Source organism: Helicoverpa armigera, chromosome 21 (assembly GCF_030705265.1).
Source record: "Helicoverpa armigera isolate CAAS_96S chromosome 21, ASM3070526v1, whole genome shotgun sequence".
NCBI classification, from domain to species: Eukaryota; Metazoa; Arthropoda; class Insecta; order Lepidoptera; family Noctuidae; genus Helicoverpa; species Helicoverpa armigera.
In genome coordinates this window covers 10,438,118-10,460,346 of record NC_087140.1, presented here as the reverse complement: position 1 = coordinate 10,460,346, position 22,229 = coordinate 10,438,118, and the positions used below count along the sequence as shown (strand labels likewise).

At 44.6% G+C, this 22,229-nt stretch overlaps 1 protein-coding gene across 4 annotated transcripts in view; it reads left to right on the top strand.

The window, feature by feature from the left end:
- Nucleotides 1-2,416: 2,416 nt before the first annotated feature.
- The window catches only part of LOC110376045 (protein Skeletor, isoforms B/C), a 33,203-nt gene continuing 13,390 nt past the window's right edge, over nt 2,417-22,229 (top strand). For 3 of the 4 annotated variants that reach the window (XM_049849268.2, XM_049849269.2, XM_049849270.2), the window contains exons 1-6: nt 2,424-2,583; nt 11,115-11,258; nt 14,583-14,770; nt 16,524-16,686; nt 17,955-18,082; nt 18,346-18,483. In XM_049849268.2, coding sequence (XP_049705225.2) covers nt 2,544-2,583; nt 11,115-11,258; nt 14,583-14,770; nt 16,524-16,686; nt 17,955-18,082; nt 18,346-18,483 — 801 coding nt within the window. In that variant the 5' untranslated portion in view covers nt 2,424-2,543. Of the gene's footprint in view, nt 2,584-11,114; nt 11,259-14,582; nt 14,771-16,523; nt 16,687-17,954; nt 18,083-18,345; nt 18,484-22,229 lie in introns of all 4 variants that reach the window. The other variant, XM_049849271.2, reaches the window with a different exon arrangement.

The window sequence follows — 22,229 nt, the reverse complement described above, 5'->3', positions numbered from 1 at the left end:
ATTCAATTAATTAAGTAATTTTAATTATCGTTTTACATAGATTGTTAACCTCGTTTCATTTTTAAACTGAGTTTTCAAATAAATGAACTTTAATAGGTACTTCTCTTTAATTTGATATTCATATGAGCGCGCCATTTTGTTTTTTTTTGCATTTAGTAATTTCCTCGACGAAGTGGGATGAAATTATTATTTTTTATTATTTTGAGGTGGATTTTAAACCTCATTACATTTCAAACTGAATTTTTGCATGCATAAATTAATAGGTACATCTTTTTAATTTGCCATGTGTGACGTGCGTGCCATTTACTTTTTTTGAGTTTAGACATTTCCTCGATGAGGTGGGATGAAAAGTTACGGGTTGTACTCGAGTGCAAAGATTTTTCACCTTGTACTCTTTTAATTCCCTCGCTATCGCTCAGGATTCTAATAATTGAAACACTCGCTACGCTCGTGTTTTAATTTTAGAATCCTTCGCTTGCTCGGTCATCAAAATTGAGCCCGCGGTTAAAAAGCAACTTTGCACTCTTGTATAACAAATAACTATTGTGCCTTTGCGTGTGTATGATGCGAGCTTATTCGTTTCAGCGATGCGGAGGTGCGGAGTTGTGGGTTGGCGGCAGCGAATGTAGGTGTCTCCATCTCCAATAACAATGGTAGTCAAATCGCACGGTTGCGCGACATGATAGTTACGCCTTTCGCCCCGAGATGTCGCTATACTTTTTAGTATAGGCCAAGACCAAGAGACCAGCGCAGCGCACTTATTTTCTGAAACAGTATTGGATAGAACCTATGTATGCCATAAATTCATAAAATAAAGTAAGTTTGTACGTTGATTGTATTCCATTCGCTAATTTCCACATTGCATAATATTAATAGGTATTGCTGCCGATGGGGTCGAAAAGTGCTGGAGTGGAGACCACGGACTAGCAAGCGCAGCGTAGGAGTCCTACGGTAGGACGTCCACCAACAAGGCGGACAGACGACCTTATAGCGGTCGCCGGAAGACGCTGGATGCAGGTCGCCTCCAACAGGTATCTGTGTAGATCTAAGGGGGAGGCCTATGTTCAGGGGCCCGATTCTCCTAAGTTAATTAATAATGTCAAAATTGAATAGAAATCCAATCGCAATATGATCGCAATAGCAGTTTTAACCATATCGGGCATTCTGCTACTAATATGAGACCAATCGTATTCCAACGACATTCGATTGGTTTCAAATCGATAGCATAGCAGACCAAGCGCAAACGATTCATCAATTTTGACAATAGTAACATAGGAGAATCGGGCCCCAGGTGGTGGAAGTGATTGATGCACCCGTGCGTACATAGTACATCATCATCATCCTCCGAGCCTTTTTCCCAATCATGTTGGGGTCGGCTTCCAGTCTAACCGGATTCAGCTGAGTACCAGTGCTTTACAAGGAGCGACTGCCTATCTGACCTCCTCAACCCAGTTACCCGGGCAACCCGATACCCCTTGGTTAGACTGGTGTCAGACTTACTGGCTTCTGACTACCCGTAACGACTGTCTAGGATGTTCAATGACAGCCGGGACCTACAGTTTAACGTGCCATCCGAAACACAGCCAATGGTGTCTAAGATATACTTAGAAAGTACATACAAACTTAGAAAAGTTGCATTGGTACTTGCCTGACCTGGGATCGAACCCGCGCCCTCATACTTGAGAGGTTGGTCCTTTACCCACTAGGCCACCACGACTGTGCGTACATAGTACATAGAATGCGAAAAGGCTAGGCAGACGATGATGTTAGTTATAGACGTTTTGATTAATTTTAGTATCTGTATTGATTTTGGTTATTTTAGGCTGTAATTCTGAAATAGTGCCCAACAGTTTGATCTCCCCTTAAAAAAATGAAATCTTGTGCCTAGTATCCAGTAAAGGTTCTAAATCTAAAGGTTCGATTGCATGGCAACGGCCTCTTTTATTATGCATATATGCATGAGGGCGGGAGGTTGGGACCCAGAGAAAAGATCCCATCCATCCTCCCTCTCTTGGTATAAAGAGGCCTGAGGAGTGAGGCCTGCTCACTGTATTACCCTAATATATTGGTAATATCTCACGGAATTAACGATTAGGTAATATTCGGCCTAACGTTTAATAACATCAGGTTCTAGCAAAGATCCTCTTTGGAAATGAGGATGTATTGGTATTTAGGGGTGAAGTAACGGCTTTTGCAGGATACAGGAGAGCGTGCTCCTGTCGCAGTCTCCTGCTTACTTCTCCGGCTTACTCCTGCTAAGAAAGCGGTCATGCAGTCATATTCTGAGTCTATTGGTGAATTGGCAGAGGAGGCTATCGGATTAGAGTACTCTTGTCGAGTGGCTCCTGCGGAGTAGAGCGCGAGTGGTGGAGCCGACACAGGCGCGCGGGGGCGGGTTGCTCAATGCGCGTGCAGCAAAACTGAAGAGCCGGCGCGCGCGCGCCCAGTACCCGCGCAGTAGTCGCGACTGACGCACGCGACTCTCTCGCAGCGCCTCTCCGCGCTCTCTCGCGCTTCACAGTTACGTAGTGACGGCGCTCGCGATGACCCCCGCGGCGGCGATCGCGCTGCTGCTGCTAGTCGGTGAGTACCGCGCGCACAACCATGCAGCGCTTTCATCTCACTGCACCACGAGCTTTCCTCTTCTATTCAACTGCAAAAAGCATATTCGTCTGTTGTGTCCTGAAACTATTGGTACCTGCAATACCTGTAGCTGTCCGATAGAAGATAATTCAGTGAACTTAAAGTTCAGAAAACGGCAAATGTTTCCTAATTACTAAGGGATCTCTTTTTCTTAAGTGGTATATTTAGGTACCGACTTCCAGTTACCTGTTTCGCATTTATATACCTATTTTGGTAGTTATAGATTTCAAGGGAGAACTGAATCTTTTTGGTCCCTATCTTACATACCTTACATTACATACATTACTTATATATTACATACATATAAATATTTATCCTATCTTGTTCTTTATTTAAGCTTCTGATGAAGCTTTGAGCCCTGAAGCCTTAGTTGAAGATTCTGCACCATTTGAAAGTTAAGTAGCGAAATGAAAAGACATGATGTGTAATGTTGAGGCTCAGTTGGCGATGCAGCGAGGTGTTCTCATTTAGTTAAGATTATCCAGTGGAGTAACGGCACCGCGCGAGGGCGCCGGGCCACTGGGTCACGCAGCCAGCTCGCGGCGCCGGCGCTCTCCGCTGCCTCACACACTCACCTGCCGTCACACGCTTGCTCATCAGATCCTGCGGCTCTGACTCTTACTGATATCATTCATGTTCGTAACGCAAATAGGATCTTCACAGTAGTCAGAGGATAGCCGCGTTATAACTTAAGTGAGCAAGATGTTCCAGCACCTAGAGTAGCCGTAGATGATGGACTGAGTGCAGAAGCTCTGCGCCACTGGGCCAGCAGCGCCCGCTGCCGTAGCTGTTGCTCACATGTTTACTTCTAACATCGAAATCTATAGGTATTTCGATAAGCAGAAACAAAATGTTAACATAAAGGATCAGCAAGCATTCACACTGCCCTGTTAGAGTGGAACTGTTCGCATCCAATCGCCTCTTAAAGGTTGACCTTTCACATAACGTGAGGTAAAAGTTGTTTTTCTGTTTGTCGCACGAGAACACCTGTATGTAATCGTGTGACTCGAAATAACTTTCTTCGCACGCAGCTTCCGCAACCGCTTCCTAAACCGGACAGTCCACACACACTTGCGTACGCGCATGCTCCCTTCGCTCTTGCTTGAGCTACATCCTCATCCTGCGTCTAGGTACCTACTCGTTAGGAAAACTTTACAGCGCTTTTATGCTATATAGCGAACTTTGTCGCTTGTATAAACTGAGCTACTCTTCGCTTACATATGCAGTGCAGCAACAATATTGTCGCGCAGATCCGAGTGCCATTGTAGTTATAATTGCAAGGCATCTAAACATCGTTCGCCGCGTTTAGCTCTAATAAATATGCGTTTACCATTTTTTATGTAGAGGTACCAAAAAAGACCTGCTTTACTTAAATATAGCTAGTTAAATATCTATGATATACGATGTGTTTTGTTGCATACATCTGACTCAAACGATCATCATTCATACGAAACTTGTTCCACTATTGTTTTGTTACAATGTAAGAGCTGTTCACGTTGCGTATGCTCGGACAAGACCTGTGTCACTAGAGGGGATGCGAGCAGCAGTTGAGCAATGCTCGCCGGTGCTCGCTAGTGCTCGCCGGTGCTTGCTAGTGCTGGCCACTGCTCGGCAGTGCTCGCCAGTGCTCGCCAGTTCTGGCGCGCGCTCGTGCTGTGCTCATTAGCATCGTGTGACATTTGCGCGCGTCGCCGATCGACCTGCTAATACTAACACACTATTATTATGTATTTCCATGGCGCCGGCGCCTGCGACTCGATATCTTATTTTTATTACAGGTTTTGCTCGTGTTTAGATTGTTGATACTCTAGTAGGATATGTTTAATTGAATGTGTTTGTTGATACAGGTCGATACGTAGGTACTATTTGTATTCAAAAAACTCCTTTATGAGTAGACGATGGCTAAAATCATGCATGTAATTTATATGTATATAATAAGCTTTACGAGGTGTGGGCTGGCGCAGGTTGCGCAGGCGCCGGGAAGCGCGCGCGGGAAGCTGCTTTCCCCGAGTGCGGCAACTTCCCGCATGCGAGTAGTGTCGTGTGCGCGAGTCTAGTGAACATTGAACCTTGACATTCGTGTTCGCTGTTACGGAATGTGAACATACTGCTGGACATCAGAGCGTGTCGACCCCGACGTGGCGCTGCACTTTAAAAATTGTTTACATAACTGAAGAAGTACATAATTATAATCTAAACCTACATCTATTACTATTCATACTATTATTAGCATCTCACATCTGCTTAAAATTTAAAGTCGCATGGTCTTCTTAATTGTGAGGCGGGTATCTTAGTCACTGGGTTTATTATCGTCTATGATCATCCTCTCCCATTGGCTTCTAAAAGGCAAGTTTGATAACTGGTTCATCGTGTCTGCTCGTCCAATCCCCTGGTCGGCTGCGTTTGTTCGCGGCCTTTGTTCGACACTGTGATACAAAATATTTAATAACGATTTTGTACTTCAATTCAAATGGGCTGATAAAATTAGTGGAAGAAGGAAATGTGACACGTCCGCAGTGTCACGCAGTGCGACCTTCACCCACAGCCCCCCCCCCGCGCCACGCGCCTGACCCGCCTGCAGCAGTGCCGCTCCTGCCACACTGCTGCACCAAGCCGCAATACATATCAACATGCATAGGCGTTCAACATGCTAGTTCACTTTAATTTACTTCACATGTCGATATTTCAAATTGTTTGCAACACTTTTCAAGATGACTTATACTTAGAGCTTTACTTAGTTTATAAGAAGTGCCCCTTCTGCGTGTTCGGTGTGGTTCGGTGTGTCGGCGCGGGCGCACCGTTACCGATGTATGTAGTCGGAGCGCATTCCTCGCAGTCAGTGGGTCAGGAGGCAACGGTACCCGCAGCGGTCCCCCTCGGAGCACGCTACGGTACACAAGTGGCGCGGAGGAGCTCCTCACGCGATACCAGTGCACTCGCTCACGTGCTCGCAGCACTAACACTGAAGGCAGGCTTCTCCTCTGTCACGGCGCGAGCGTCGTCACCGGTGCTATACATATATTCCTAGGGGTTACGTACAAATGACTTTCCAAGCAAGGAGGTGTGATAATGACAAACTCCCTGCTGATATTGTGGAAGGTTTAAAACCCATAAAGGAATTTGGGCTGATGACATAGGGTGTCGAACCCGCGACGCTGTACTGGTAGCCGCAACCTAATGGACTAGGTACTGGGAAGTCATCCTGATGGCTAAATCTTTACTGCATGTTCTTATAAAGAAAATAGTAAATAGACACTTTATAGCTAGATGCGCCGCCCGTGCGCCACACATGCGCCACACGTGCTCGCTGGACTCGCATGGCTGCCGGTTTGATACTCGAACCAGTTCACATTTTCCCTATCACAAATAACTTGATTATAAATAAACAGTAATGCTAATATAATGGATGTCAAACAATACATTAAGCCGCAGTAGGGGGACATCAGGACACGTGTGTCGGTGTCGGCTTACACTCTCCTCATTAATGACATAAATGATAATATTGATTAGTGGGCGAGGTGTGTGGAGCCCCGGGGAGCTGCAGGTGTGCTCGCTGACTCAGCTGGTGACTCATGCTGTGACGCCTCCCCCCGCTGCTCAAGTGCTCAAGTTACCAGCAATAGTCAACAGGCATCACAGGATACATTGCATCATTTTGAAAAATCGTCTATGTACTGACATAAATGATACAAATGTACAAACTTGCAGACTGCTAGTAACGAGGCGTTTTCTCAGTTGCTATTGGAACTGTCTTGCGTGAGCTGTTGAGGATGTCCTCGGCTGGCTGCAGTGCCTGCTGACGTCACTGTTTGTAGTGAGCACATTGTTGTAGTGACGCCGCGCGACAAACACGCGCGATTGTGTTCGCGCTTGTTATCAAACAACAAACATGTGCACTACAATAGCTCTGTAACGAGGAACACCTGCCACCGTCACACCAGCTACCGACACACTAGCACTACCTGTTCCAATCACGCAATATTCAGCTGAATCTGATAGCAAACAACAGGTCGCTTATTTAAATAGGTGATGAGTTTACATTATGGTCGAGCTGCTGCTGGCTCATCACCGAGTAAAAAGCTTTTGTAATAGTAAGGAGTAAGCAAGATGTACGACAAGTGCTAGAGGCTGCATCCGTAGCAATTCACCGCGGTAAGCTTGCGTGTCACTCGGCGCTTTCTTATAGTTATCGGCACGGATAATGAGCTCTCGGCGGAAGAGTGAGGATCGCTTTGCGCACTGTACATTTATGGCAATAAACCAATAAATCACTTCTGCGCAGGTGAAGGTCAGGGCTCAATATCCTTGCCGATGATTATACTTGCTATAGCCTGCACGCAAAACAGTGCGCGCGTTGATGTCTTTTGTATGCGCCGTGCCGCAGCTGTTCCGATATTCGTCCCATTCAATTGAGTTTCATTTGTTGCGTTTCAATTGTTCATTAAAGAAGATTATTATGTACATCCTATATACACAGTAGCTTCATATAGCTTCTATCTACGTAACCTACTCCAGGGATCCAATCGCATGCTCCGACACAGCGCTGAGTGCTGCTATCTCATAGATCTGTTCACTTCGACACACTCGCGCAAAAATGCTTGGAAAGTGAGAGGAGTGTGCCCCCTCCCCGCTCGCCCCCCCTCCCCCTCTCGCGATGAAAGTGACAGCCGTGACGTCACCGGGCATGTCCGATCAGGTCCGATGTGTCGGGTGACTCACACGTTATGACAACACGCTCATATTGATGAGTTATTTTGATTCCGAAATACATAGTACAGATCACACAGACTTGTAGGAAATAGCAAATAGATGAATATCTCGACAGTTGCGCCGATGTTCCTGAGCACGGAGTGAATGACTGGTTGTGTAACAAGACATAGTCACCATAGAACAGGTGGCATTCAGTAAACATGCGTCGCGTTGTTGTTGGTGACAGTTCCCAGCGGCGCAGGCGCACGCGGCTTATACAACAGTTATCTAACACCCGTGATTGGCAGCAGCGAAGTTCACTAAATAATGTCAGACATCTTCACCGGTAACTATGTACAAGCAATGATATCGTAACAGTTGAGTATGACCCGCCTCAGTAGCCGTCACGACATGTCAGCTCAATGACCACAGAGTGTTCAACTTGCGGGAGACGTCGCGGCATCACCAGCATGAGTTTAACTTAGAACTCAATTTAAATTAGTTTGCGTAAGATGCTCTATCATTTTATGAATGTGCATGTTGTGTTTTAGATCCGCAACGGTTTGGAGTTCGGTACTATCCGCTCGAGTTCCACTTAAAAGCTCAGTTTAGGTAAATCACTCATCATTTGTATCATTTGATGAAGCCGCTCCAGTTACCTGTTTATCGTGACACTTCTATCTAAAACAACACTATATATACAGGTGCATCATCAGTATCACTACTTACATAGTATAAAACCAAAGTCGCTTTCTCTGTCCTGTGTATGCTTAATTAAGTCTTTAAAACTTTGCAACCGATTTTGATGCGTTTTTTTTTTAATAGTTAGATTGATTGAAAGAGGATGGTTTTATGTATAGTGTAGTGTATTTAATATGAGCTTTGCACCCGTGCGGGGCCGGGGAGGGTCGCTAGTATACTTATATAGTGTGGTATGGACCAGGTGGTAAATTATCACTTTGATTATCACACAAGGCAGCTGCTCTCGAAGCTCGTGCTGTTGCCAAAGAAAGTGCAGCGAGTGTGCGCATGCGCGACACACATTCCTTCGTGACCAGCTGTCGGAACAAAGTACCCACTTGACGAGTATCTGCACGAGTCAGTTATTTCTCTCAGTCTCCGTCTACTGTAACAGCGAGGTTTGAGAAGACGACGACTACTCCCCGTGTTCCCATTAGAGTCCCCATTGCCCCCCAGTGAACACACCATGAGGTGGTGTGTACATCGCTCGGCGCATACGATTGGTATCTGTGAGCAACAGTGTACTCTCGCAAACACTTTCACTATCTGTGGCGCTGCTCCTCACACTTGCTCGCTTTTTATCACATCTTAAAACGTTTATGAAATGACCTGTTACACATTGTCGGAGTAGATACCGCGTGTGTGTGCCCACACCAGGGTACACACAAGTGAGGTGTGACGTCACAGTCACCGAGTAGACTGCTGTTTCATCTCAGTGTCTGTATTTCAAAGGAGAACATGTTACTTTGATTTTGAAAAACAAATAACGACCTCAGCATTGAATGTTGATCTCTTGCAGATTGTATATCCGCATGCACGTCCTCGTGTCGCGGTCGCGGTTGGTACTCCCGACACGTCGCGTGTCTGTTTATGTCCTCGTCGAGAAAGTACTCGCGCCTCCTGGCAAATGTTCCTTTAGCTAAGTAAATTGGATCTGAGAGAGAGTTTAGTCATTACGATGTTGGTTTTCGGTTTGTAATTACGGGTTGTGAGAGTAATAAGAAAAACATGCAAAAATGCACATTGTAAGCTATAAACATATCGAGGAAAAGACGAATGGGGTCTAGATTATTTTGTTTCATAATTGTTTATTTCGCATTGACATTGGTTTTCCAATACAATTTTGTTTATTTACGCAAACAAGCAGGAAAATAAGCAGTAGGTTGGTATTTCCCTGAACTTCTATTTACCTTGGTGAGATAATATCTAGGTATCAGTATTACGTAGATTAGTTTTGAGAACTTTAACATAATCATTTTTATTCTTTTAATTTTGTACATCTCTTCACAAAAATGTTTTTGTGAACATAGGTAAATTGTTTTCTGATATTGTCATTAATTTCAGTCGATTTAAGAACGATTGAATAGTCTATTAGTAGTAAATGAGCCATACGGTGGGAGGTCGTCCTTGCTACAGTTCCACCCGCCGGACGTTCACCTCGGAACAGATCTGTCAGCGCTGCCGTCGCACCGCGTGCCACACGAAGCTCGCCCTTATGTCGCCGCGTTAGGGTGGTGAGAGAGTGCACGTGTAAGCTTGCACACTTCGTTTAGTTTTTGTGCTGCAGAACGCGCGACCACTTTCTTGAGAGCACTTTCTCGCGATGCGATGTGATGACACGCACACATGCGCGCTGCGTGCGTGTGCGTGCACTATTCACACGTGTGTCAGTGAGTGAGCACGAGGCAGTTGTGATGGCATTCGGCAAGGAGTGCTGCCTCGAGGCGTCACACGTGGTGGCGCGAGTCCAGCCCACGAGGTCGTGGCTACTGACTAGATATCAGTGCGACTTTGCTGCCCCTGACTCGCTTGTAATAATACAACGAACGAGGCCCTATATAAACACGATCACGACTGTTCTTCGGAGCAGTCGGTCGAGTAATAAAAAAAATGAAACATTTCTATTAACAAGTAAATTGATTATGATAATATTAAATTGCTATTGTAACTTAAGTCAAAGTTCATCGACAACATAATCTACTAAGGATTTTTTACGTTCGATTTTTGAAGTAAATAGGTAGTTGTTGATGAATCCGTCGAAGAATGTTTCAGTAAGAGTAGATGGGAAAGCTCATAAATCTGAACAGCATATTTTAGCGAATATAAAGCATCGTATCTATATAAATGTTAGTATTGATAGTAATATGTTGCGTGCAGTCACGCAGCTGCAAGTGGCACAAGGCGAGCTGTGGACATTTGGTCTCCGGCTCACACCTCACAAGATAACTCATTCGTATACTTCACCACTTAACTTAGTAGCTTCATGAAAATGTTCTGATAGGGCAATGAATCGAATTACAGTGCTTCCCTTCACCTTACCCTCTATCTTCGATGAATTCATGTACTAGTATATTTGCAGTTTAACTGGTCACTTGTGGTTGTTGTATTGCAATGTGTGTTTGTGTGTGTGTGTGTGTCGTGCAGATGATCACTGCTAGAAAGTGATCGGCTCATCTGCAGCTCACAACACAATAACGTTTTTGTGTTCGCTGTCGACGCTTGCGCCTGTCGTAATGAAAGTGAGCACAATTTCTTGGTAATCTGTTGCCATCGCGCTTGTCGCTGAAAACTTGTTTCTGCATCACATGTATGTCATTTATGTGGGAATGATCACTGACTATCTTATGATTCAATAAGGGTATTATTTAAAGTGTCTGTCATTGTAACATCACTACATAGTATAAAACAATGTCGCTTTTTCTGTACCTAAATCCCTTTGTACGCTTAAGTCTTGGAATCTACGCAACCGATTTTCATGCGTTTTTTTATTACATAGAGTGTTTCAAGGTGAACGTTTATATGTGTAATAGCATCTATTAATTAGTGGGAAATTACTGTTATCCCATGCGAAGCGTGGGCCGGGCGCTAGTTACATATAAATCCCTAACGATGTTTTGCGTAAGCTACTTCATTCAGAATGATTCTTATGATTCCTAATCATGTAAATTCATTTTCAACTGGATTACTAAAATACGAAGAAAAATCTCTAAATGTGTTTATTGTTTTGTGAGGGTTGTTATATTTGTGTGTTGTGTGTGCAGGCGGCGCATGCGCGCAGGTGCGGTACTTTGGGCTGGAGCTGGGCGCGCTGGCGCCGCTGCAGCACGGCGTGCGCGGCCGCGTGTTCGCCGTGGACGCGCGCACGCTCTACCTCAAGGACTTCCACTACGACGGCGAGGGACCAGGTGTGTACCGCCAGCGTTCTCATCTCCACTTATTAAATCATTTAGGTATTCGAACTGGCCTGACAAACAACAGTCAAAAAAAATATTTAAAAAGACAGCCCTCAAAACGCCCATCCTCACCACTTCCTATGTGTTTTTGCTGGGAAGAAAACGTGGCGCAATAAACTCCCCAGCACATGTTTGTGTAGGTTAAAAGAACCTTAATTACATATTCCTGTATTCCATTTCTGTAGCCACTTGACTTAACGTAAACAATCGTGATAGGACTTATTACACACATAATGATGCAATTATTTAAATCGCTTATATTGCTGTGTTTACATTCATTTTTAAATTGAGTTTTGGTATAAAACATCCTATCAATATTGTTAATCTTTAGTTAAATGGCTACTCAAATGGTAGTAGGTGTAGGACTACTTTTGAATGAAAGATGGCATTCATGGAAAGTCAATGTCACATTGAATTCGTTTTCATTATTTTATTAGATAAGCGTCGCTATAGAATGCACGGACGAGAGATTATAAAACTTGCCGCTAGACCTGCATACTACTAGGTATGAACTCGTATATTTGTGTAGCGAGTAATAAAGTTCAGTTGTGTTACTGCTAAGTACCCATGACACACAAACCTTTAGTTAATGCGTTATCGGAGCAAGCGTAAGGCAGTTAACTCGCGGCTGATACGATTTCTGAACATCAAGGTTACAGAGCTTGTGGGTCTGGGAGTCAGTTCCCGAGGTCAGGCCAGCTTCGGCAGCCACACTGAACTTTCAGACTGGCTGCAGCTGTCGTTGAACATCATTGCTATATGAAAACAACATAATATATTGTGGCAGCAGCTACCAAATATTGTATATCTACAATTTTACGCATACATGCATACAAAGTTGCATGAGTGAGTAAATATTAAAAAGTAACAAAAAAACTGAACTTGTCAAATGTAGGCTAAACAAATCCTGAATACATATTAATGCTTTTGTGTTGCAACGATAACTTGCATTGTTCTGAGATAATATTCATCGACGATTTACAACACAATAGGCATAAACAGGAATAACTTGTAATTGTCACAAATACCTGCATAGCCACAGTGAACAAATTGTAATAACTATCACAACAGTTCGGCTGTAGGAGTCCACTAAGATCAAGTATCGAGGTCATCGACAACTAGTCTAGCGTTGTGTCGGACTGCATAACAACGAGTCGAGACAACTGCCTCACTGTATGTATCGATGCATATTGCAGCTAGCCTACGTGAATATTTTCTCTCATTGAATATATGATTGTAAAATGCTTTAAGAAAAGCAAAGCTCCTGGACGCTTCAAAAATCCTTGAAAAATACAAACGAATGCATAAAGAAGAAGTCGAATGCAGTCTTATATGCAAAGTTGTCTAGCGCGAACTTTATCAATGTGTCTTGACTTATGAATTGCATAGTAACCTGTATTTATGTCAGCTATATATCGTTGTAAAATACAGACTGTTCTTAGTGGAAGCTAAACACTAGAGCAAGCGCATGTGGTGCCATAAAGTACATATAATTGTGTAAACGCGCGATAAATAACGCAAGTTGGGCGGCGCGGTGTCGCGTGCAGGCGCGGTGTACAGAACGCAGTCACTGCACGCCAAAGAGAGAAGGTTCATCTTACTTGGATGAATGTTGTAATAAATGTTACCTGGAATACTGTCTACGGCTAGGTTTAAGGTAGCCAGCTTCTGTGGACTTATATCTGTAGATGATATAATATTGTTACTAAACAATGTTTGTTTGTTGATACTTCTGCATACGCCTGTGTGGTACAGTTGGCTGCAGCACAAAGCGTGACGTAATTAATGCCAATTTGGTGCGTCCCCTCCCCGCGCCGGCCATACCTTTACACGGAGGCTGAGCGCGCCGGCCGGGGCGGGGATTCCTCCGGGGGGAGATATGCTTTGACCCTTTATTGCGTGCTCCTGCTTAGCATACCGGAGCGCGCGTGTGACGTCACGGCATGCGCCCCCCTCTCCGACATCAACCTCCCCCTCCCTGCGCTACTATCGCAATACGTTTTGACAATGATTTTTCCCTCTATAACCAGTTAGTGGCGAGCAGAATTCACCCAAACTAAGAAAAACATTAGAATTCATGCTTTTGGTTAAGTACCGAGCTTATCAATTGGAACTAAGTACTTGTAACAAATGTCTATCTGCGCTTACAAAATGCATAATCCAAGGCCGAGTTGCTCAGGATTCTTCAGGCTTCTTCATGCTCTGACAACACTACAGAACATCTTTTACTTAAGTCTAGACAAGAATTACGCAATCTCATCGTTTGTTATCCGTTTTATTGCTCGTTTACTGATCTAGTCTAGTCAATTAGTACATACCCCGTGGTTCCCCACGTCCCGACGGACCTACTTCCTGGATTTATCGATTACTCCATGTAAAGTTCAGTATTCGTGTAAGTAATATATAGCGTCCGATTCAGACAACAATTAGCGCTCGCCACTCTCGCCAGGCTAATTACTGACCGAACTCACTCGGCCAATAAGCAATACATAGGTACTAAAAACAATTATATTGTAATAACCTATGAAGGATTTTTGTCTACTAGCAAAATTGTATTTGGCAGGATTATCTAATTACTTACTTGAATAGAAAGTTGTAGTTTAAGCGAGTGAGTGAAGGTTGATGCGACTTGTTCGCCGGCAGCATCAGATGTGTCTGACAGATGTAGTCGCTGACGTGTTACATAGTTGTATTGTGCCGCTAATTGGCACGATGCTGCTTTCTCTTCGCGCTCCGTGACGCGGAGGTCACATCCTAACCGCCGATGTTATCGCCATCAACGTGAAAAATTAATGTAAATGGACAATCACGCTGCTCTCTAGAGCACCGTTTAAAAGCGGCAGACCAATGACAACGAATGACTCTAACATGTTTGTACAAAACACGTGCAAAACATGGAAATGGTGTACTTGTCGTGACGGAATGTCATACAAATCCTTAACTAAGGAATGGCTTAAGTAACCATTAAATGTCTCTGAGTGGGGACGATAGTCTTCATTATTAGGAAATGCTAACACTATTCCGGGTTAACTTCAAAATCGCTGTCACTCCTCAACGATCCAAATATCTTCAAGTAATCAAATCAGATACCTTTATTTTCAGGCTTCATTGGCCCATATATATGTATAAGCCTTAAAGACTAACATACATATTATACAAAATTGTTAGTATATAAAAACTAATGGTAGCTGGTAGCAATTAGGAAGCAACTCTCTGCATGTATTTCGAGGGGCTCAGTGTGGAGTATGGTATGTAATGAGTGTGTATGTTGTGTAGCGGCGTACTTTTACGTGGGCACGTCGGCGCAGCCGGGCAGCGGCGCGGGCGCGGTGCGGCTGCGCGACGAGCGCGGCGGCGCGGGCCCGCTGCGGCGCTACACCGGCGAGAGCGTCACGCTGTCGCTGCCCGACGGCAACACGCTCAAAGACTACCGCTGGTTCGCCGTCTACTGCGACGAGTATTCCGTATGTATCTCACCTCTACAACAGACTGATCTTACCTACAAACCTCTTCTCAACACATTTGCTACATTTTCGACAATCTCAAACCTCAAACACATCTTTATAAATCCCACACATACATGGTACAGGCATTACAATACCAAAAAGAGGTTTTGGCAATCTTTATACCTTCAAAAACGAGTTTGTTGGTACCTATGTTCCCATGAAGATATTTTCATTGCAGAGGCTCTTTGTTCAATAATATTGACCGACCTGTGAAAATAACTAAACTCTGATGTCTGAGCTACAAATTAAATACTTTACATCAGAGTAGTCAGTGTAGCAAGGCACAGCACAAGTCAATGGCTGGCGTTGCCTGTACCCCCGCGGTAGTGACGGGTCGCGGTGCGATAGTTCAGAGTTGAAACCTGCAGTAATCAGTTGTATAATGTTGAGTGCACGTAACGACCACATCCTGTGTGTTTACACGTTTATTGCGAAAGCTCCAAGCTTGCTAAACACGCATCTGAATCTTAATTGATTCCGAAGTCCAAACTTAAAAGTGCAATTATCGAAGATCATTGAGCACAGTGAAGCTATGAGAGTGAAAGGAACTTAAGTATTAACACACTCATGTATTTATTTATGGTATAAGTAAAACATGTAGACGCAATTATCAATTTATTAATTGTAGCCATTAAATGGCCCAAATGCGACGGTGAGGTGATCCAAACAGCACACTTTCTAGTGTGTGGACTTGGATTTTTTCTAGTTTCCCTAAGAACACCCGCACACTGCAGACTAAACAGATATTTAGGAAAATATTGATTCCAATCAAAGTTTTCAGTCGGTCTGATACCGGCTAAATACCTGATCTTTGTAATGTGCATACCATTCATCCTTTTTTTTTTTTAGCGACGTAAAATCATCAAATGACCCCTCCCGCTGTGGGTTAGCAGCGGTGAGGGAGTGTCAGACTCTTACTGACTAAAATCGTCGTGTTCCGTCATAGGCCTTCTATGTACCAGGGCCGCGGTATCTCTTTCGAACAACCCGCAGCCCCGGCCTTGGCCCTGCTGGGCCCCGCTGGGGTTGCTGACGTCTCTTTGAGGAGCGCGTGGAACAACGCGCGCCGTCGACACGGGTCTGTCGTCTAGAAAGACAGAGGGACGATGAGCTACCCGAACTCACCGCCCACAGACCCACGCCTACGGTGGCCGGGAGTCATCTCGCGACACCCGGCGCCCATGGTGTCTACCTGGTCCAGCGCGGCGGCCGGGATAAGAGGTGCGAACTCTCTGGCGTTCCGCCTCCTCCTTCTCGAGCATGACCGCTTCGCAGAAGGAGGCGACGGCATCCCATTCCCTCTCGCCCCGGACCATGGCCTGAACCAGGGCCGGACGCGAGAGGTCGCCGCCGCCCAAAGCCTCGACGAGGACCCGGCGGTGCCCCTCCCATGCGGGGCACACCTGGACTGTGTGGTCCACCGTGTCCTCGGGATACCATTCATCCTCCAACTGCTTTATGAGCCCAAATAAACAAGCGACCGGCTAAAAGGTTGCAGTGTGCGGGTGCTATAAGAGATGTGTAGTGTAAGGCTGGTTTTCTACGAAAGATGTGCTAGGTAAATGTGTCGTAAGAAGATTTGTAATTCCAAAAGAGCTGAGCGAGGCTAGGTAAATGAAATGATTCTATTGGTTCTTGAAAAACATATTCCTCGCAACGCATCCTCGCACATCTCTGGTGGAAAACCAGCCTAACAGTGTGTGTGACGCAGGTGAACTTCGGTGACGTCTCGCTCCCGCGCGGCGCGGAGTACCCGCGGCCGGCGAAGGTGGGCGCGCTGCGCGGCGTGCACGGCGTGGCGTCCGACGCCGTGGTCGTGGTGGACGCGCAGACGCTGCTCGTGCCCAACTTCTCCTACGACGGCGAGGCGCCCGGTCAGTACACTTGTCTTCTATCTAAACGCATCTAAGCAACGTTAAACCATCAACCAAGTAACACTACACTTTAACGCTTTGAATTTATTTTTAAAGTGTACCTATAGATAAAAATGATAAATATATCGTTGTTTTAAAATAATATCGATAGAGATATCTTTTAGTTTTCGACAATGTCCATTACGTTATGCAGCTATCATTGCACCTGCATAACACACGGTCGATCCTCCTGTTTATGTCATTCATTGAAAATACGAGTACGTCCTCTGGACTTTCCAAATTCAGAAACTATTTGATAGGTACTGGAGTTTTCCAGCGTATTTTACCGCAATAAATTGTAAAATAAAACAACACGCGATCGTATATATTTAGTGACAACACACCTGCAATCAAAAACTCTAATCAAATAAAAAGAGTAATTAAATAATATCTCACAGCGATTTATTACGTTAGTAGTCAGTAGACGCGTTTATAGGCATTATAACCGCTGAGAAGCACATCGCGCGCACATTGTGAACACATCGCGCGAGTTCGCTTCGATTACGATGTTGCTCACTAGTTTGCGATATTTAGGTCATTTTAAAACAATAGATAGAAATAGAGTGAACCCTGATCCCCTGAGTGTCACGAGATGACCACGTTGAGGCACGCATTAGCTTCGGTTCAAGTCGGTGTTGTTCCGTTACTCCATGACAAAGCGTATATTTATCAAGTAGCGTTAAAGACGAAAGAAACACTACTCAGTATTGGGCAGTAAGTGGGCCTTAAAAGGCAGAAGCCGTCATTAATTAAACTTGATTGGACACAATTTCAAATGAAAGTGTGATTGAATTATACGGCTGTTATGTGTCGCTAGCTTTACGAATGGCAATAAATGCACGGCCAAGTATCATTCATTATGAACGCCGAGACACCCAGCGCCTATCTCAAATGCGCGCATAAAACGGATGATTTATGTGAAACCGCCTGTTTCACTAATATAGTCGTACTCGGGGAGTGTCGGTACAATACATTACGAGCAATCAGAATGTGATGTACTGGCGCTCCGTATCACATCAAGGAGCTGCTTCTCGCGTCACTACATAAGGACCATGGTAATAACATGTATGTTAGCGCCAGAGTCACATCACTCGGAACCAACACCTAAGTATGAAACCATATCATGTCGTCACGTGACCTCACTTGACAAGGTGCTGCGTAGGTACTCGACGGGACAGGAGTTATCAGGTGTTCCAGGGATTGTGTTTGAGACGCTTTGCTCTTTGCAGACGCGAAGTTCTGGGTGGGGCGCGGCGACAGACCCTCGCCGCAGGGCATCCGCATCCCCGACGAGAACGGCAAGGAGGCGCCGCTGCGCAAGTACGACAACAAGACCATCGTGCTCACGCTGCCCGGGGTACGTACTCACTAACGTATGCGAGTCTTATGTATGCATAGTCAACTGCAAATTACCACAGTAAGAGACGAGATTCTTGTGGCAACCAAAGCTTATCAAACTTGAAGTGCATCCTAATGACCTGGCCACAGACCACAAAGACGATCCTATCAAAAACGACTAAAGAGACTAAGATATCTTGTCTGCATTATCATGAGCGTCAAGAAAAGTACAAATGAGTAGATGTTCGCTAGGTACAGGAGTACAGTATGTGTTGTCCGCAGGAGCTGACGGTGTTCGACATCGGGCACTTCGCGGTGTGGTGCGAGGCGTTCACGGTGAACTTCGGGCACATCGTGCTGCCGCGCGCCGCGCTGGCCAGCGTGCCGCCCAGCCTCAAGATGCTCGGCGTGTCGCCGCAGGTACGTCAAGCATGCCTGAGGGATGCACACGAGCGGGCCGGCAGCGGCGGCGGCTTGTGCCGATCGAGAGCTATCTTGATCTCTAAAAGCCGAACGGCATGCGTCGACTTTTGCGGTTCTTGAGATTCGGCAGCCGAGTACATAGTGATCCCCGAGCCGATCTTCATATATTCTGTTTTATCGCCCAGATATGCCGAATAAAGCCGGCCCGCTTGTGTGTACAGCAAGTTTTGCCGGGAGAAATGCTTTGATGTGTATATACCAACAGTGGCTTCTTCTACTTGGAATAGTTCGCGTCCCGACGCTGTACCGGGACACTACTCGATAGAGCCCGCTAATGTAGCCCCAACATCAGTTCTCCATTGCCTCTCTACAGATTAGAACCAGCTTGGCATAATGATTGCTGGTGATTATTTTCGGTTATTGAAATATTTGACAATATTCGCGAGTTACCTATGGCTATAAGTTAGGTCTGACAGTCGAACCATATGTGTCTTACATTTTTACATAATATTCGATATCAAATGAGCTTTAGCCTTTACAACGATCAGCAAAAAGATAGCAGGCTTATCAAAATCCGACGGTGCAGGTGTACGATATGTAGGTAATAAAAAAAGAATAAGTACTTCTGTATTCAAAATAATATCTTACTTACGTTGTAAAACTTACCTAACATGCTAATGGCTTGCATATACACAATATACAGATTCATAAAAAAGACTTGCTTGTCAGCCTAGTTTCCGAGGAGTATGTATCTATTAAGTGCACAGATTCCCGCACGCACACACTAGTATTGTGCGCCACATACTGTGTTCGAGATGATTAATACAAGTCAGTCGAGATATTCTCCTCGAACTATGTGAGGGCCGGCGCTGTGTATGTGTGCGTGCTCGTCGAGCGCGTGTGTGGAGTGCAGCGCGGGTACACACGCGTGCAGCACGTGGAGAGTAATAGGCGCACCATTGTCTAACGTGATTTACTGTCATAACTTATAGCTCGCGCGTGTGTGTGTGTGTGTGTGTGTGGGAACTTTTGCTCCGAGTTACCAAATGAATGTGAGGTCATTCTGTTACATGAGACGCGCCGGTCTTATCGGTTCCTTGACAAATGAAGGTATTTTCCCGACAATATTACATCTCCGCGGCTGTACCTACTTGTTCGACAAAGGTCATTATTTTAGCTCGTTTCTCTGTAACGCTGAATCTAAGTTTCTCCGCGATGATCGATAAGCTTTCTAATGCCACCATAAATATTTCTATTAAGTATTAGAATTGCATACTTACGGCGTCCGACAGTTATTGCTGTTATAATAAGTAATCTCGTTGGTAATAGCTCGTATTGGTCGGAGCACTCGGAGCATATTGAACACAAATCGTGGTAAGATTCCAAGAATCGTATGTTTCTTGTTTCTCTTGGAGAAAGTCATGTACACGAACAAACAGTTTCTAAGTGAGTGCAGTGCAGACTGATGCTGTCAGGTCCTGGTGTAGGCTGCAGTAGAAGCGGCATCGCACTCATAGCTGTCTGTAGCCTCGCACAAGACAGTTACAACTTCGCCACTGTGTTAAAAAATAATATTTTGGTCCAATGTTTAAAATAAAATTTAAAAAAAACCCTGTAGACCCGTTAGTCGTATAATTTGTAACGATAATATATCTGAGATATTTACAGTAATCAGTGTAAATGAACCCGCGTCGGCTTCACAAACTGATGAGTACGATGGAGTGGGGGGGAGTCACGTCACGTAATTAATTCGGACAAGCCGACACAGATTGCATCCCAAGTTTGCTGTAAAATTGCTATATCACCGCGAATTACATTATCTCATATTTGACACTCGACTTGGTAACAAATTAATCATGAAACGTTTACAAAATAGATGTGTGCCTGTAGTTTTATGAAATGAAAGTTATCTGAAGGCAGTTTGCTCGGTGGACACTTGAATGTAATCAAACAGTTGTTGTCTGTGACTGACTATGACGTACAAAATGTCAGCACATATTATATCTGTGCTGGTGAGCCGTGAGCGAGACCTTACCGACGATGATGCCGCAGAGTACGGCAGCACCGAGCTGTGCGTCGTGCTGTCTGATGGTCGCCAGCAGCCGCGTGCGCTGCGCTTGCGACACCGCGTCACCGGACTGTTTACCAAACTTATGAAACATCTAATTCAATCGCATTACGAAAGCGCATACACTTTATAATCGTCGTTCAAAGTCTACACTAATCCGGGCTCACATAAACGTTAACCTTATTATTATGCAGATAGAGTTGCCAATTCATAACGTTTTGGTGGATGTTTCGTCACGCAGCAGATGTCTTGCAAAAACAGCGGCTAGTGGTGCGGTTGCGCAACTCGCGCCGACAGATGCTTCTCGTCCGGACACGTCACGGACACATCGACAATCACACTTTTGATTTCCGTCATGTACAGGCTTTACATTTTTTCTATACCGACTTATTTCGACGTGCAGGCGTGACGTCACAATGTGTTTTTAACAATATGTCTGCACGTTATATTGTGCTTCGGGACTTATTCACTCAGCCTCCACTTCCTCCGAACTCAAGCGCTAAGTAGTGAAACAGCTTCACAAAATGCATCTTTTTATGATTAAAGTTATCGTCAGCAGAAGTATTCCGAAGTGATATTCCATGAAATCTGTCTCAAAATGTGTTGATATTTTTCATAAGTATAGCAAGGTCTGTAAATTGAAGGAGCTGGCGACGCTGTTGCATACAGTTTAACATGATAGTGTGGAGCGCACTTCCTACTGAATATATTAACATGTCGGACGACGTTACTCGGTATCGTACGATATCGCGTAGTGTCGCACGATGTTGCGCGGCGCTCGAAAATATGTTAGCCGGTGTGCGGTGTAGTGTATGCACGCGCTAGCTGATATTTGATTTTATATTACAATTCATGAACAACAACATGATTTGTTAATATTTGAAAATCATCATCCTCCTACCTTCGGACAGAGCTTCGAAACATTTGTGAGTATTTCAAACTGCAATGCTCTCGCGATCATTTGAGCTGGCTTGAGTATGAGACTCCATGGAACACACTACTATCCTGTGTGATGCTAATTGTCCCTCGCCGGCACTGAACCCGCACTCGGTACTCGCTACATCATGCATGCACGCTCAAACAAAACAAAAGCAATATTTGCAATACTAATTTATACCGAACAATACAAAAACCGACCAACCAAACTATGTACTATTGAATTGGGCGAGTTCACAAGTGACTACGGCGTAGCGTCGTAGCACGCGGCTGGATGCCATCCAAGCGGTCGTCGCGGAATAAGGTCAGCGTAGCTGCTACGACGGCTACGAGGCACAGCGTGATCCCTTTTTTACAAATATTTTTGACCTAAAAATCTTTGTGCATCTCATTAAGCACATTTATTATTATTGGGTATTAAGGACTACAAAGTATTTTTTAGAAATACTCGATAATGTTATATACTGTGTATAATAAGAAGTACATTGCCAAAAATATCTTCCCTCTCACATATACATAGATATCGAGGTCACGAGTAGCCCCTCCCGCCCCTCGCAATAGTAAATAATGCAATTGTTCGGCCCGCCCAGCGTTAACAGTTTATATTAATTTATTATAACCAATAATGAGGCAATTTCAACAAACCAAATATTTTAGTGGCTTATTTATTATTCAGAAAGGCTATGTGTTTATCGTATGAAGTCACAGAACTAACGAAACCGTAGCATAATTATTTTTC